The 14949-nt window shown below is 38.0% G+C and overlaps 1 protein-coding gene and 1 long non-coding RNA gene across 3 annotated transcripts; both read right to left on the bottom strand.

The window, feature by feature from the left end:
* Window positions 1-581: 581 nt before the first annotated feature.
* On the bottom strand, window positions 582-4575 carry LOC129876144 (5-methyltetrahydropteroyltriglutamate--homocysteine methyltransferase-like). Of its 2 annotated transcripts, none has more exons than XM_055951482.1 (11): window positions 4243-4575; window positions 3683-4046; window positions 3504-3591; window positions 3190-3317; window positions 2718-3109; window positions 2469-2632; window positions 2289-2369; window positions 2031-2197; window positions 1855-1960; window positions 1497-1747; window positions 582-1407 (listed from the first exon to the last, which is right to left on the bottom strand). In XM_055951482.1, exons 2-11 carry the CDS (start codon window positions 4030-4032, stop codon window positions 837-839), a joined length of 2298 nt encoding a protein of 765 aa, XP_055807457.1. In that variant the 5' UTR covers window positions 4033-4046; window positions 4243-4575; the 3' UTR covers window positions 582-836. The 2 variants fall into 2 exon arrangements, with proteins under 2 accessions (XP_055807457.1, XP_055807456.1); XM_055951481.1 differs by having other exon boundaries at window positions 4326-4574.
* A 7544-nt stretch (window positions 4576-12119) lies between these two features.
* On the bottom strand, window positions 12120-14595 carry LOC129876795 (uncharacterized). Its single transcript, XR_008763417.1, has 3 exons — window positions 14390-14595; window positions 13441-13491; window positions 12120-12354 (listed from the first exon to the last, which is right to left on the bottom strand). It is a non-coding gene; the product is annotated as an uncharacterized LOC129876795 (long non-coding RNA).
* Window positions 14596-14949: the final 354 nt, after the last annotated feature.

The following is a 14949-nucleotide window of genomic DNA, read 5'->3' as shown; positions in this document are numbered from 1 at the left end:
CATCAACTCAACTAGTGAACAGAATCTTGCTGGTCTGGTATTACTTTGAGTAGATTCAACCATTAAAATGAGGAATGATTTTTACAATGAAAAAAAAATAAGGAAAAATTGGGTGAGAATGGCTGGAAATAGTATTTGAAGGTGTTGTTTGGTTGAGCGATTAGCTAAAAATAGGCTTTATCTATTTATCTGCTTTTAAACTTGAAACTTATTATAAAAGCACGAAGTGCCAATGCGAAACTTGATAATTAATTTTTTTATTTAAACTATTTATGAAGTCTAAATATTTAGATTTACAAAACTAGGACAACGTTTGATCTCCTTGAGGTAAAAATTCTTGTTTGTCTTTTCTCTGTTCTCTAACAGACACTTGCGATGGAGTAGATTTTTCTCAAGTTTTCATTAGTTTGAATGCTTTAGGTGTTTCTATTCCCCTCTTTCATTGTAACAAAAGATTCAAGCTACTGCTCATGCTGAATCCTAAATAGTTCTCCTGTCATTTGTTGTTTGAATCATCTTTAACCAGATTGCAATCATTTCATCTATTTTATAAAGCACAACTTATGAATTATGAGAAGAGATGATAACAATTGTAATATATTTGAAAATAGCATCAACGAGATAGAGATTTCTTCTAACAGTAAAACCTTCAAAAACAAGTAACAGATAAAAGAAGAATAAAATGTCCCCGGGACAGTACTACTGATCTACGGAATAATATCATAGCAAGCACAATTATTAAAAATCAATAGAAAATTTCCTTTTGAAGTTTTCTTTTAAAAAAACACCATGAATAATGGATCCCAAAATGCCCAGTGTTTCTTTCTTCAAGTGGCTCACTTGGCGCTGGCAAGCTGGGTGCGGATGGCCTTGGCTGCAGAAACCATGTTTTGAAGTGCTGGCTTCACTTCGGGGTACTTACGGGTCTTGAGACCACAGTCAGGGTTAACCCACAAGATATTGGTGTCAAGAACAGCAAGCATTTTGTTAACTCTGTCAACTATCTCTTCGGTTGATGGTATTCTGGGAGAGTGGATGTCATAGACACCAGGTCCGATTCCAGCACCGTACTTCACTCCCTCCCTGAAAACTGAGAGGAGCTTCTCATCGGAACGTGAGTTCTCAATTGTGATCACATCAGCATCCATGTCGATGATGGAGTGGATAATGTCATTGAAGTTTGAGTAGCACATGTGAGTGTGGATCTGTGTAGTGTCCTGGATACCGACATTGGTGATTCTGAAAGAGTGAACAGCCCAGTTCAAATAGAAAGCATGCTCAGCCTTCCTAAGAGGCAACCCCTCTCTCAATGCAGCTTCATCAATTTGGATGACAGTGATGCCTGCCTTTTCCAAATCTTCCACCTCATCCTTAATGGCCAAAGCAATCTGGTAGCAAGTTTCAAATCTGTAGGCAACGATCACACATCAACATCAACTCGTAAAACAATGTTTGGGGGTATAAAGATCAAAATATTGGAGGGCGATAATAATTACCTTGGCTGATCATTTCTGACAAACGACCAGTTGAGAATAGTAACTGGTCCTGTAAGCATTCCCTTCATTGGGCGTTTGGTCATGCTCTGAGCTGTGCTGGACCAGAAAACAGTCATTGGGTTTGGGCGGCTGACATCACCATAGATGATTGGTGGCTTCACACATCGAGACCCGTAAGATTGAACCCATCCATTAGCAGTGAAGGCGAAACCAGAAAGTTGTTCCCCAAAGTATTCAACCATATCGTTCCTCTGCATGCATTGAACATCCAAAGTTACTAAAGATACATCAGAGACGCAAATGCGAATGAACTAAGAGAAAAGCAACAATACCCTAGTAAGCATGTGAGTTGCCTTACCTCAGGCTCTCCATGAACCAAGACATCAATGTCAAGCTCTTCTTGAAGGTCAACAACCTTCTTGATTTCCTCCTTGATGGCTTTGACATACTCCTCCTCAGAGATCCTACAAACAAATTGTATAAGATGACAGGTCTGACAACATTAATAACAAGAAGAGCTAGCACAAGACACACTTTTTGGCCTTGTATTCACGACGAACTCTTCTTAGCTCCACCGTCTGAGGGAAGGACCCAATGGTGGTTGTTGGGAGAACTGGAAGGTTAAGTTTCTTTTGTTGGGTATCAAGTCTAGCACTAACATTTGTAGCACGGCGGTGGTCAGATCCTTGAAGAGCAGCAGACTGAGATATTAGAAGAGTAAAAGGTAGTAAGTAAAATATGATACAAGTCATTATCATTAATTAGAAAAAGGTCCTTCAGTTCAACACATACAGTCTTTTGAACAGCTTCATTTGTCACTCTTGGGGAGGACTTTCTGGAAGCTTGAGCAGCAGCATTAGCAGAGAAAAATGCCTGAATACAACTAATACATTTAGCCGTGATATGCAAAAACTTTGTCAAACATTTTCCAAAGTCATTTTTGAAGACCTTTTAGTTAAGAACAAACTGTACCTCATCCTTGGCACCAGACAATGCCTTGGCCAAAGCATTCACTTCAACAACCTTTTGGGCAGCAAATCCCAACCATGATTTGATTTCATTGTCTAGTTTTGTCTCGTTGATAAGATCAACAGCAGTATGGAGTAGGGAGCAGGATGTAGAGACAACAAGCTTGTCTGCGTAATTGAATAAAAATAGAATCACCTTTCTGTGATAAAAATCAGTACAGACAATCAAGTGATGAGGTAGGGAATACATTACCTTTTCCTACAATGCCCTCAAGTGATTGCAAGAGGTCAAGAGATGCAGTAAGATCATTAGCCCAGATGTTTCTCCCATCAACCACTCCTGCAAACAAGTACTTGCCTGAAGGGAAGCTACCCTTGATCAAATCAAGAGTCTGAGTTCCACGAACCAAGTCAAAACCAAAAGCAGTAACTCCCTTCAAAGCAGTGAGGGTTTTGAATGCACCAGCAGGAACATCAGCAAAGTAAGACTCAATGAGAACATCAAGGCCAGATAGAGTTGATTCCAGCTCAGCATATGCCTTGGTGAATGCTTCCAATTGGTGAGCCTCAAGATCCAACACAAGGGTAGGCTCATCAAACTGAATCCAGGAAGCACCAGCAGCCTTCAACTCGGAAATGACTTCCCTGCGATGGTCTTTTTGTGTTAGAAAGGGAATGTCTTCAAAAAGAGATGACAGAGACAAAGGAAAGAGTGTATTTCTTACTTGTAGATAGGAAGGATTTTGTCCAGAAGTGATAAAAGGGGAAAAGATTTCTCAACACCCTTGGCAGGTTTAGATAGCAACAAGTATGAGACTGGACCAACAAGTACAGGGACAGTATTTACTCCAAGCTGCACCAAGAGAAAGGTCAAGATCAACCAGCCGTCAATCTAAGCTCAGCTCTTAATTCCATGATCCAAAACAAAGCAGAGGTGCATATGACAATGTATTTAACAAGAGAAACATATCGCTCCTTTTCAAATGCCTAAATATGTCTAGTGAAATGAAAAGTAAAGATTGAGAAAAAGGTCACATACCGCCTTAGCCTCTTTGTACTCATCGACTGCCTTGTGAGAAGCATAAGAGAAGTTAACATCAGGTCCCAACTCAGGGACAATGAAGTGGCTGTATGAGATTGTGATAACAGTGAGTGAATGAGTATGCATTCTAAATAAGTAGTAATAAACTAGTGTTGAAAGTTGAAATGAGTACTTACTAGTTGGTATCGAACCACTTGGTCATCTCCATAGCAGGTACAGAGGCATTTCCTCTGGCCATGGAGAAGTAAGTATCGAATCCAATCTCCCCACCGGTCCAGTTGTATCTAGATGGGACAGCACCAAGCATTGCCGTTGTATCAAGAACCTGATCATAGTAAGAGAATGTGTTGCTGGGGATGTACTTAATGCCAGCATCAGCCATCTGTTTCCAAATGGATGACCTGAGATCAGCAGAGACCTTCTTCAAGTCAACAGCGCTGCTCTTTCCATCCCAGAAAGATTCGAGAGCAAATTTCAGCTCTCTCTTTGGGCCCATACGAGGATATCCAACAATGTGAGATGCCATCTTTTTATTTTTTTCTGTTTCACAAAATTCAATATCAGTCTTTAATCAAACATTTGCTACTTCTAAGTATTGATTCAGATCTATAAGCAGATGTAATCCATAATCCAGATCTAGTAATGTAGCACTCAGCCTCATACAAACACCAAAAGCCAAAACTTTAAGCAAAAAAAAAAGAGAATTAAAGTGATGATGAGCATAAAACATACATACCAATAGATCTGGATCACAAAAAGGAGTTTGAACGTGGGGAAGAAATAGAAATAGTTATAGAGGGAACGACAGATCGAGCGTACCTATAGGAAGAGATTTTACTTCTTTAACACAGATAAGCAGAGGAAAAAGGGCGAATGGTCTTATATAGACAAGAAATATGGGAGTGGTTGGTTGCCATTTGCTAATTACACATCTCGAAATTTAAAATTACTTTATCACCTCCGATTTGCTTCAAAAAAATTAGAAATCATTTTGTCACTTTTATTACCAACCCCCACACCAGACTATACTAGTATTTTAAAATTTTCCTTTTTTGGCTAAGGGATGGTTTTAATTCTTTTGCTAGATTTTTGCTTTTTCCACTTTGTCAGCCGGATCTACTTTGGTTTCATACCATTCAACTCACTATGAAATCTGCATTATTTCATTTCATCATTATTCATGAGCGGACATTTAATTTGTCCAATGACTACTACCACTCCATCTCTTCCAATAAAAAAAATTAAATTAAATTAAACAAAGTGGCGTAAATTTTAGAATAATATGTTTATCCATCTTTCCTATTTTAACTACGGATTTTCAACTCTTTTAAAATATTTTCCACTCCAACAGTAGAGTGCTCGTATACTTTTTAGTTGAGTAACTTTATTCTAAAAGAGTTGCAAGTTGGGTGGGGTGGGGTTAAGAAGTTGGTGGCTGTAGTTGGTGAAGAAATTGGTATTTGGTAGTATAGTATTATCGACCGAGCTTTACTTAATTTAATAATTTTCTTAGATGAATTATACATACATAAAAATTGTTAATACTAGTAGTATAGATTATAAACACATAATTATACAAGTGCAATGTAAATAATTAAATTACTCTTTTCAATATTTTCTACACTAAATAATTTGCAGGAGTCAAAGAAATTTCAACAAAAAATGTTGTTGTGTGAGTTGGTGATTTGCCACCACACTCAAAAGTTGGAAATTTACGAAGGTGGGACAACCCTTTTTAAAAAAAAACAATATATTAGGTATCACATTGTGTTGAAGTTGTGGTCGCCACCATCCACCAAAGTCAGATATTTTTTCTAGCTATAAGATTATTTTCGGTAATTTGTTTTGAATATTATTAATTTTTTTATTAGGTGTTCGATATCGATATTAAATCCAACTATTCAGAATTCACAAGATATGGAACCCATTCGAGAGAAAACGTTCGCTATTAGTTTTTCTGTACTCGGGTCCCAAATACTAGTATTAAACTTTGAAATAAGTTGTATAATAGAGCTGGACATAAATATCGAAAAATCGAAATACCTGATCAAACTGAATTTTTTTTATTTTTCAATTTTGATTTTCGGTTTGATTTTCAATTCATATTTTTTTGTAACTTTGATTTTTCGGTAATACATTTTTTTGTATTTCGCATTTTTGGTTAATCAAAATCTGATACATACTATATTAAATCTAGACACTTTTATACATAATATACTAATTATTAAATACTTTTAATAATTATTTCTTTTTCTACCCTTAGCTTGTGTTTTCAGTTCACTTTTCAATTTTTCTTTTTTCCCCCTTCTCAGACTTCTCCTTTCAGTTCTCACTTTTCATTATCAAATCGCAACTTCTCACCGCACTCAGCAGACAGTAGCCGCCGCCCGCCGCTCGTCCATTCCAGGTTCACGCCTCACCGCGCCGGCGTCCAGGCTCCAAGATCCAACAAAGTCCGGCGTCCGCTCGTCTGCTCCAGCCTCCAGGTTCCAATCCACGCCTTAACTTCTCACTTTTATGTTTTTCTTCTTCTATTTTCTTTTTTTCTTTGTTTGGTTTTCAGCTGATCAAAATCAAGTACATGTGAGTGTGATCCATAACAACCGAATTATTCATTCGGTTCATATTTGGTACAACAAATACAACATAGAAATATACGATGCCTGCATGTCTCCAGCTGATATCATAGTTTTCGAGAAACTAGGTCTTAAGGTTCTCACCACCACCACCACCAACCTGGAGAGGGTAAAGTGCGCAAATCTTACTCCTACCAATGTAGGACGACTATATGGGAAAGTAAATAACGAAAGCGACACAGATAAAATAGAGTAATTAAATTACAGAAATTAATAGATAATAATAGAAATCAGAGCATAAGAAATTATAGTGCGCTAATACGCCTACTAATACGAAAGAATAATGAGTCTATGTACTAGCCTTCTATCCTAATATGGGTTCTCCACACCCTTCTATCTAAGGTCATGTCCTTGGTAAGCTGTAACTGCGCCATATTCTGTCTAATCACATCTCCCCAATATTTCTTCGGCCTACCCCTACCACTTCTGAAATCATCCATGACCAACCTCTCACACCTCCGCACTGGGCATCTGTGTCTCTCCTCTTCATATGTCCAAACCATCTCAGTCGCATTTTTCGCATCTTGTCCTCCATCGAGGCCACTCCTACCTTGTCCCGAATAGCCTCATTTCTAATTTTGTCGCTCCTGGTATGCCCACACATCCATCTCAACATTCTCATCTCGGCAACTTTCATCTTTTGAACGTGAAAAACCTTAACTGGCCAACACTCCGCCCTATATAACATAGCCGGTCTAACCACCACTTTGTAGAACTTGCCCTTAAGTTGTGGTGGCACCTTCTTGTCACATAGCACACCGGAAGCGAGCCTCCATTTCATCCACCCTACCCCAATACGATGTATGACATCATCGTCAATCTCCCCACTGCCTTGCATGATAGACCCAAGGTACTTGAAACTACTTTTCTTTTGGGTGGCCTGGTCACCAAGCCTAACTTCCGCGCCAACCTCCTGAGGTGTCTTACTGAACTTGCACTCTAAGTATTCTGTCTTGGTCCTACTCAGCTTAAACCCCTTAGACTCCACGGTATGTCTCCATTCCTCCAGCTTAGCATTAACTCCGCTACGAGTCTCATCGATCAGGACTATGTCGTCCGCGAAAAGCATACACCATGGAACCTCACCTTGAATTTGTCGCATCAATCCATCCATCATCGAGGCAAATAAAAAGGGACTAAGGGCTGATCCTTGATGCAACCCCATCACAACTGGGATGTGCTCTGAGTCCCCTCTTACTGTCCTTATCCTAGTTTTGGCACCCTTATACATGTTCTTGATCACCCTAATGTACGCCACAAGTACACTTTTAGCCTCCAAACATCTCCATAGTATCTCTCATGGAATTTTATCGTAAGCCTTTTCTAGGTCGATGAATACCATATGCAAGTCCCTCTTCCTCTCCCTATACTGCTCCACCAGTCTCCTCATAAGCTGGATGGATTCTGTAGTTGAGTGTCCCGGCATAAATCTGAACTGGTTCTCTGAAATAGACACGCCTCTCCTCACCCTCATCTCCACCATTCTTTTCCACACTTTCATAGTATGGCTTAGAAGCTTGATACCTTTATAGTTGTTGCAGCTCTGGATATCTCTCTTGTTTTTGTATAGAGGGATCATTACGCTCGACCTCCATTCTTCGGGCATCGTTGCCTTCTTAAAGATGACATTAAATAACCTAATCAGCCACTCCAAACCTACCGAGTTAGCACTCTTCCAAAATTTCCCAGGTAGCTCGGTCATCCAAGCTTCGATTTGTCATGAATCGGAACAAGACTGATCGTTGTTGCCTCTAGATCTATTTCACTATCAATTAGCACTAGCAGTAATATCATATCTTCTTCTTCTATTGCTCATACAGACCTAGATCTATTGCCTTTGATAGCTCACACTGTTTGAGTTTAAGACCGAAGAGCAAGGCTAATACGCTACATCTTCAACAGCGGCGGCGAACCGGTGGTAAACCATCGGCGAATCAACGGCAGCTGGCAGCGGCGATTAAGTCTCTCTGTCTACTACAAAAGTAGGTAGCAGCAGCTCTGAAGAAGACAAGAATTAGGTGCTCTGGTGGTTGTCTCTCCGATGTAACTCTAGGGCTACATATTTTGGTAGATTTACTTTGCTGTTACTTTTATCTATTATCCTGCAAAGTTTCTTTGTTCAATCTGTTTGCTGGGTTTTGGCTTGAGGAGTTGTAAGTTATAACCTTGCTAAATTGGCCATCATGGCCGCAGCCACTGGCGGTGGGGCTACCCCATCGGAGGAGTTTCCAACCTTACTCTGAAAACAATCTAGATCCACAAAATACTAAACCTAAAGAATCAAATAATTCCCAGTTTACCAATATTCTTAAATCAAAATTGACCACCACACCACAGACTAGTATTCCCCCCAAGCCTTCATGGAGAACCGAATATCACTTGGAAAGCATCGAAAGTCAGATCTCTTATCATTCAGGAAAACCTACAATTCGCCATTATTTGCAAATTCTCATATGTTAAACCTGACATAATGGAGTTGAGGCGAATTAAAGGTGAGTGCACAATTGGCGTTTTGGATACAAGACATATCTTAATCAGACTCACAAGTTTGGAGGACTATGTACATTTGCTTTCAACATCAGCCTTCTATGTGAAAGCGAGAAAGAATTATTGGTAGATGAGAACACTAAAATGGGACCCTTGGTTTGAACCAAATGTTGAAACAACGATAGGAGTAGCATGGATATTCTTTCCAGATCTTCCGCCTAACTTTTTTGCGAAGGAGGCAATTTTCTCTATAGCTGCAGCAATAAGTAAGCCACTAACGATCGACATGGCAACGAGGAATCAGATGAGACCTAGTTGTGCTAAAGTCAAAATAGAGGTAGATTTGATTGTGAAATTGCCATAAAGAGTTAGAATAATGGAGGAAGATGATGTGACAAGGGTTATAAAGTTTAAGTGGATCAAAGTGCAATATGACTACATGCCCAAATATTGTAAGGAATGTTGCTTACAAGGACATGACGAACACAATTATTGGGCAATCCATCCAGAACTGTATCATTCAAGGATTGAAGAAGAGCAGAATCAGGAGGAAAAAGAACTCAAAAATAAGCAAGGAGCGAAAGGGGAAGAAAGAAGAACGTTGTTGAGTGGAAAGGTAATGGGACCAAAACACAACAAATAGGAGTGGATGGTTCGGACGAGGAACAAATATAAGATGGATAAATTGTAATGAACTTGAGGGTGATTTTCGAAAATTTGTACAAAACACGCGTGAACAGTAACACGCGTGAACAGTAACTTTTTGGGCAGAAAATGCCCCTTTCTTCCCATTTCAATATTTTTCATCATTTGTTTGAGTTCTTGAACTCCTTGAGGTGATTTGAGAAGAAATTTTCGAGGCAAAGTGTTGGGTAAGTGGTTTTTGACCTAAAACCTTCCTTTTCATTAAATTTTTGACGATTTTAACTCTTAAATTTTAGTTTTAAACCCCAAAAATCTTTGTTTCTTCCCTAATCCGAATTTAAGGAAAATTGTGATTTCTAACTCGTTTTGAGCTCTATTTTTATGGGTTTTTCAACCATGAGTTCCTTATTACCAATAGAATGGGATTGTTCAATAAATTTACAGATTTGACCCTTTTCGAAAATAGTTAATTTTTGGACCATTTTACCCCCGATTCCGAAACCTATCAATATGGGTGTCATTGGACTCCTTGTGACGTGTATGTTTCATTGTTGATAGTAGGTTGTCATTCCAAATGCTAAATTCGAGAGTTGCTTGTCCGGTGAAGGTATTCGAGTGCGGTTTCAACAATTGAGGTAGGTTTGGCTATCTTTCTTTGAGATTGAGATGGGGTAATTAGTCATTCATATGTTATAAACTTTGGGATGGGGTTGTAGTATGAGTTGAGAATGTTATATATATTGTGATGTCCGTGTGGAGGCTTATTTATTAATGTGTTGCCGTGACGAGGTTTATTTGTATTACATAGCCCGTGTGGGGGCCTTATTTGTTATCTTATTTGCTTTGAGAGCATGTGAATTATGATTTGCCTAAGAGAGAGGCTTGAGTATATTATTTGACTTGTGATGCCGCCTGAGAGATTGAGTTGGGGGTTTTGAGCATACTTGAGTATTGAAATATTGTTGAGAAAGGGGTGAATATTTAAATGAAAGTGTGTTCTTCCCGTTACTATTTATTGAGGGTGAATATCATGTGTAGGTTAAGTTTTAAGAACTTTGAACCTTATACCACATGTGAGTTGATTATTACTTCCATGCATATGTGTTTTGATGCATTCATCCTCATTCATCATATCATGAAACATGGGAAGTTGAGAAATATGGAAATTCTTTTTGAGAAAGAAAATGAAACACCTTTAAACCTTTGTATCTTGAGTCCCTGACCGAGGCAGTTTTTCGGCAGGGTAGTGGATGCATTGTGATACCAACCTTTGTATCTTGAGTCCCTGACCGAGGCAGTTTTCCGGTAGGGTAGTGGATGCATTATGATCCTAACCTTTGTATCTTGAGTCCCTGACCGAGGCAGTTTTCCGGCAGGGTAGTGGATGCATTGTGATCCCTTGACCACGAGGAGGTGACAAGGATAATGAGATATTGTGATTGAGGTATATGGTCTGCGAGACCCCCATGGGTCCTGCTTGGTAGCACAGCTTGGTAGGTGTATACGATAGGCTGTGCGACAGTCTTGATTCCACCATATCACCACATCATTGCATCATCATATTGCATTGCATTGACATTTGTGCTGCTTGAATTATTTGATTAATTGTGATTATGAGTTGTTATTATGGGTTTACTTTACTCGTGCCACTATATATATAAACTGGCGGCACCGATGCCGAAGTGGGACTTTTCTGTATGCAGGTGGAAGTGTTCCTTAGTTTATTTCATAGATTTGATTAATTCCTTATACTCAGTCAGCTAAAACCTACCGAATACATGTGAATTGTACTCACCCTTACTTTTGTGTCCCTTTTTGATGCATATACTAGTCGGGGTACCCCACGTGGCAGTTAATATTCTAGCGGATTGTGTATTCTCAGATTAGTGGTGAGGTCCCAGAATTCGGATCGTCACTAGTCTATCTTTATTTTTCAGTCTTTTGTACCATTCAGAGACTTATGTTGTATCTTCAGATTCGAACCTTGTAGTAGATGCTCTTTATACTTGTGACATCAGGTTTTGGGATAATTTCTTCATTGTTTTTTTTCTTTTTATTTAAATCGTGGCATCACTTTCCCCTTTGGGAGTCTTGTATGAGTTTTATTTTTAGGATTACACATCAGATTGGGTTTTGAGATGTGTATCATCATGACCTCAGTTTTTGGGTCGTGACATAAATATAGGCATATAAAAGGAAGGAAGGACGTACAAGATGACAATTCATTTGCTGCATTGAGAGAAGAGGAACAACAACATAAGAAAACTGATAATACAAATAAGTTTGACGGAAGCACGAAAAAATGGGTGACAAGGAATTTTGGGAGACAAGAAGAGAGGCAAGAGGTGATAATTGTAAAGGAACAAGAGGAAGGGAATCTGATACAAGGCAAACTGAGATACAACCAGAAAACCAAAATGACAAGGAGATAGTTGCATAGGAACAAGAGGAAGGGAAAGTTGATGCAAAACAAAATAAAGAAGAACAAAATGTAAAAGAGGGACAAAACAATGAAGAAGAGGAAAAGGCTGGAACCATGGTGATTTATGAACCAAGTAATGAGGAAGTAATGCCCCTAGCAATCTAGAAGGATAATCAGGAGGGGCGTATTGAATCAACAGGGTTGAGTAATGAAAAGGAAGATATTGCACAAAACATAGAGAAGCTAACCATAGTGTCACGATCCAACCCCGTAGGCCGTGACCGGTGCCCGAGTTGGGCACCCAAACGTACCCTTATCCCAAATTAGCCTTTTAACCGAATAAGCAAAGGTAGTGATTAGAAAAAAAATTGCTAAATAGATCAAAAAAATAGATGTAGGCACGAGGGCTGATAGGCCGTCACAAAACACACAAAACCCAAACCATATATACAAAACCCACAACATAACTCTGTCTACAGACCTCTACAGATGATAGCATAGTCATATGACGGGACAGGGCCCCGTCGTACCCCTGACCAAAATATCCAAATATACAGAGATAAAGTCAGTACCAAAATACAAGCTCCGAACAAGGGAGCACTGTTAACAACGCAGTAGATATCCTAAACAGACGGCTCAGCAAAACGAACTTCGGTACCTGCAGGCATGTAACGCAGCCCCCCCGAAGAAAGGGGGTCAGTACGGAAAATGTACCAAATATGTAAAGCATGCACTGTAATATATAAAATCATAATCTGAATAGTATATACAAAACATGAAATCAACGTTTAGAATTTCAAAATGCTTATCAAAATCTCAAACCATATATGCACAGACATATGCCATATCCGACCCCATTATGGACTCGGTGAACAAAGTGTGGTTGCCCTCCCATCATCGGCACCACGGCACAGCATAACACCAGAGTAGGGAATATCTCCGTAACAAATCATATCATATCAGATGGCCATATCAATTCATATCATATCACAAACATATATGTACATGGCACAGCATAACTCCGTGGCATAAAATTTACCACCCCATGTACATGTCATACCTGCCCCCTCACGTCGGGACACGGCGAACAATGCAGAGAAATACGCACGAAAACATATCCTGGCCCAGGCTCAGTGAAAGAAGCATTGAGGCATCCACGAGTGGAGTAGTGAGAAACTAAATGCAATTTAAATTACAAAATATTTATACAGACTCGATGGCATAATTTCGATAACAAATCATAAAAGGAAACTTGAATAATAATAATAGTACAAGTACTTCCAATATCACAATAGTCTACGTAAAAATAGTATTTTCCGAATCATCTCCGTACTTCCAAATATATTATGGAAATTAACGGAATAATTATTCATATAATGTTAGGAATCATAGCAAAGAGTTTCTTTCAAATTCTACCTACCGTAATTCAAACGGAATAACGAAGAAAAATTCGGAATAGTGGGGCCCACCTCGATCAAATGAAGTGGCGTATACAAATCACGTGCGTTAGACTTCATAACATTATTTAGAAGAGTTTCAAGGTATTCGGAATTCATTTGTGCAAAATCTAGAAGTTTAGATAATTTTTCCAAAACTATTCATAATTACCTAATTCAATTCTATTGAATAGAAAAGAGAAATTTTCGAGCGTCGATTTCGAAGAGTAGAGTGATCCCCGAGGTTCGTATTCATTCCTATTACATCTAGGACATGCCAAGAGAAGAAAATGTAAAGCTTTACATACCTTTTTGGCCTTTTACGGTTGTCCAAGTTTAATTTCCGTTTCCTCCAAAATCTACAATTGGTCACATTTACCAATTACTATTCATAAGACTTTAAGAATTCAATTTTTTCAATACTTGTCTACAAAAATTTCGGCAGCATCTCCCCTATATATATGACACCCCGAGATTACAACTCGGCCACAATATTAACAACCAAGCCAACAACAACACCAATTCCATCGATAATCAATTTAACACACCATAACATAAATTGGTGTAATTTTCCAATTAGTGCAACAACTTTCAACCAAACTTTGCATTTCTAAATAAATATGAATATCTCATATCCATAATTAATTTCAACTCATTCCAACATAAGTGAAAAATATTCCAAGTAAGCTATCCAATTTTTATCAATTTCATATTTCACTCAAAAATTCCATAAATACAACAAAAATATTATAATTCATTTTCTTCCTCCAACTTCATAATCAAATTCATTTCTTTCTTTCAACTTCATAATCAACAACAACAATCCATACTTTTAATAACTTACCTCCATATTCTTATAATATCATACTAAAATTACATAATTCCTACAATCCATTTTAATATCAACTTACACCATATAAACTTCATTTATATCCCAAAAATCATAACAACAACTAACAAATTATACAAACTTATTTTTTTTCCATTTCATCACCTAACCCATATTTCCAACTTAAATAAATTCATTCAACTTCCAATTCCAACATAAAATTTTTACCATAACTACTACTCCATAACTACTACTAAAATACTACACAAAAATTTAATTCATCTTGCCTCCAAAATCTTCATATACATGGATTTATACATATGTAAAACCCACCATGCAAACTTCCATATTTCCATAAATTCTACACATCTCTACATACTACAACATCAACAAACTTCATAACACAAAGAAATTGGATTAATTCTTACATTTTCCTTCCAACTCCTTCACTTTACCAAAGCTTCAAATCAACCAAACAAGGCTCCTATCTTCCAAAATAACTTCATCATGTTGTAGAGGATCCTTGAATTAGTAGGAATACTAGAAGAAAATAATTCTTGGGATGAAATTTCAAGGAGTAAAATTACTCCCTCCATAGCCGATTTTCTCTCTTTGATTTCTCTTCTTTCCTTTGCTCTTCTCCTTTCTCAAATTATGTAGAGAATTCTAGACATTTATGATTTAAAGCCCCTCATGAGAAATTCCAATTTTGCCCCTAACCTTTTCTAATATTCCCAAGTTGAAATTCCAATTTTGCCCTTAGCCTTTTATAGTATTTCCACATGTGAAATTCTAATTTTGTCCTTAACCTTTTATGGTATTTCCACATGTGAAATTCTAATTTTGTCCTTAATCTTTTATGGTATTTCCACATGTGAAATTCCAATTTTGTCCTTCATCTTTTATAGTATTTCCACATGTGAAATTCCAATTTTACCCTTAAACTTTTCCAATATTTTCACATCCCAATTTAGTCATAAGAATTATG

Source organism: Solanum dulcamara, chromosome 12, assembly GCF_947179165.1.
Source record: "Solanum dulcamara chromosome 12, daSolDulc1.2, whole genome shotgun sequence".
Classification (NCBI taxonomy): Eukaryota; Viridiplantae; Streptophyta; class Magnoliopsida; order Solanales; family Solanaceae; genus Solanum; species Solanum dulcamara.
Note: the sequence above shows the minus strand (reverse complement) of the source record. Positions and strands in the feature narration are given on the sequence as shown.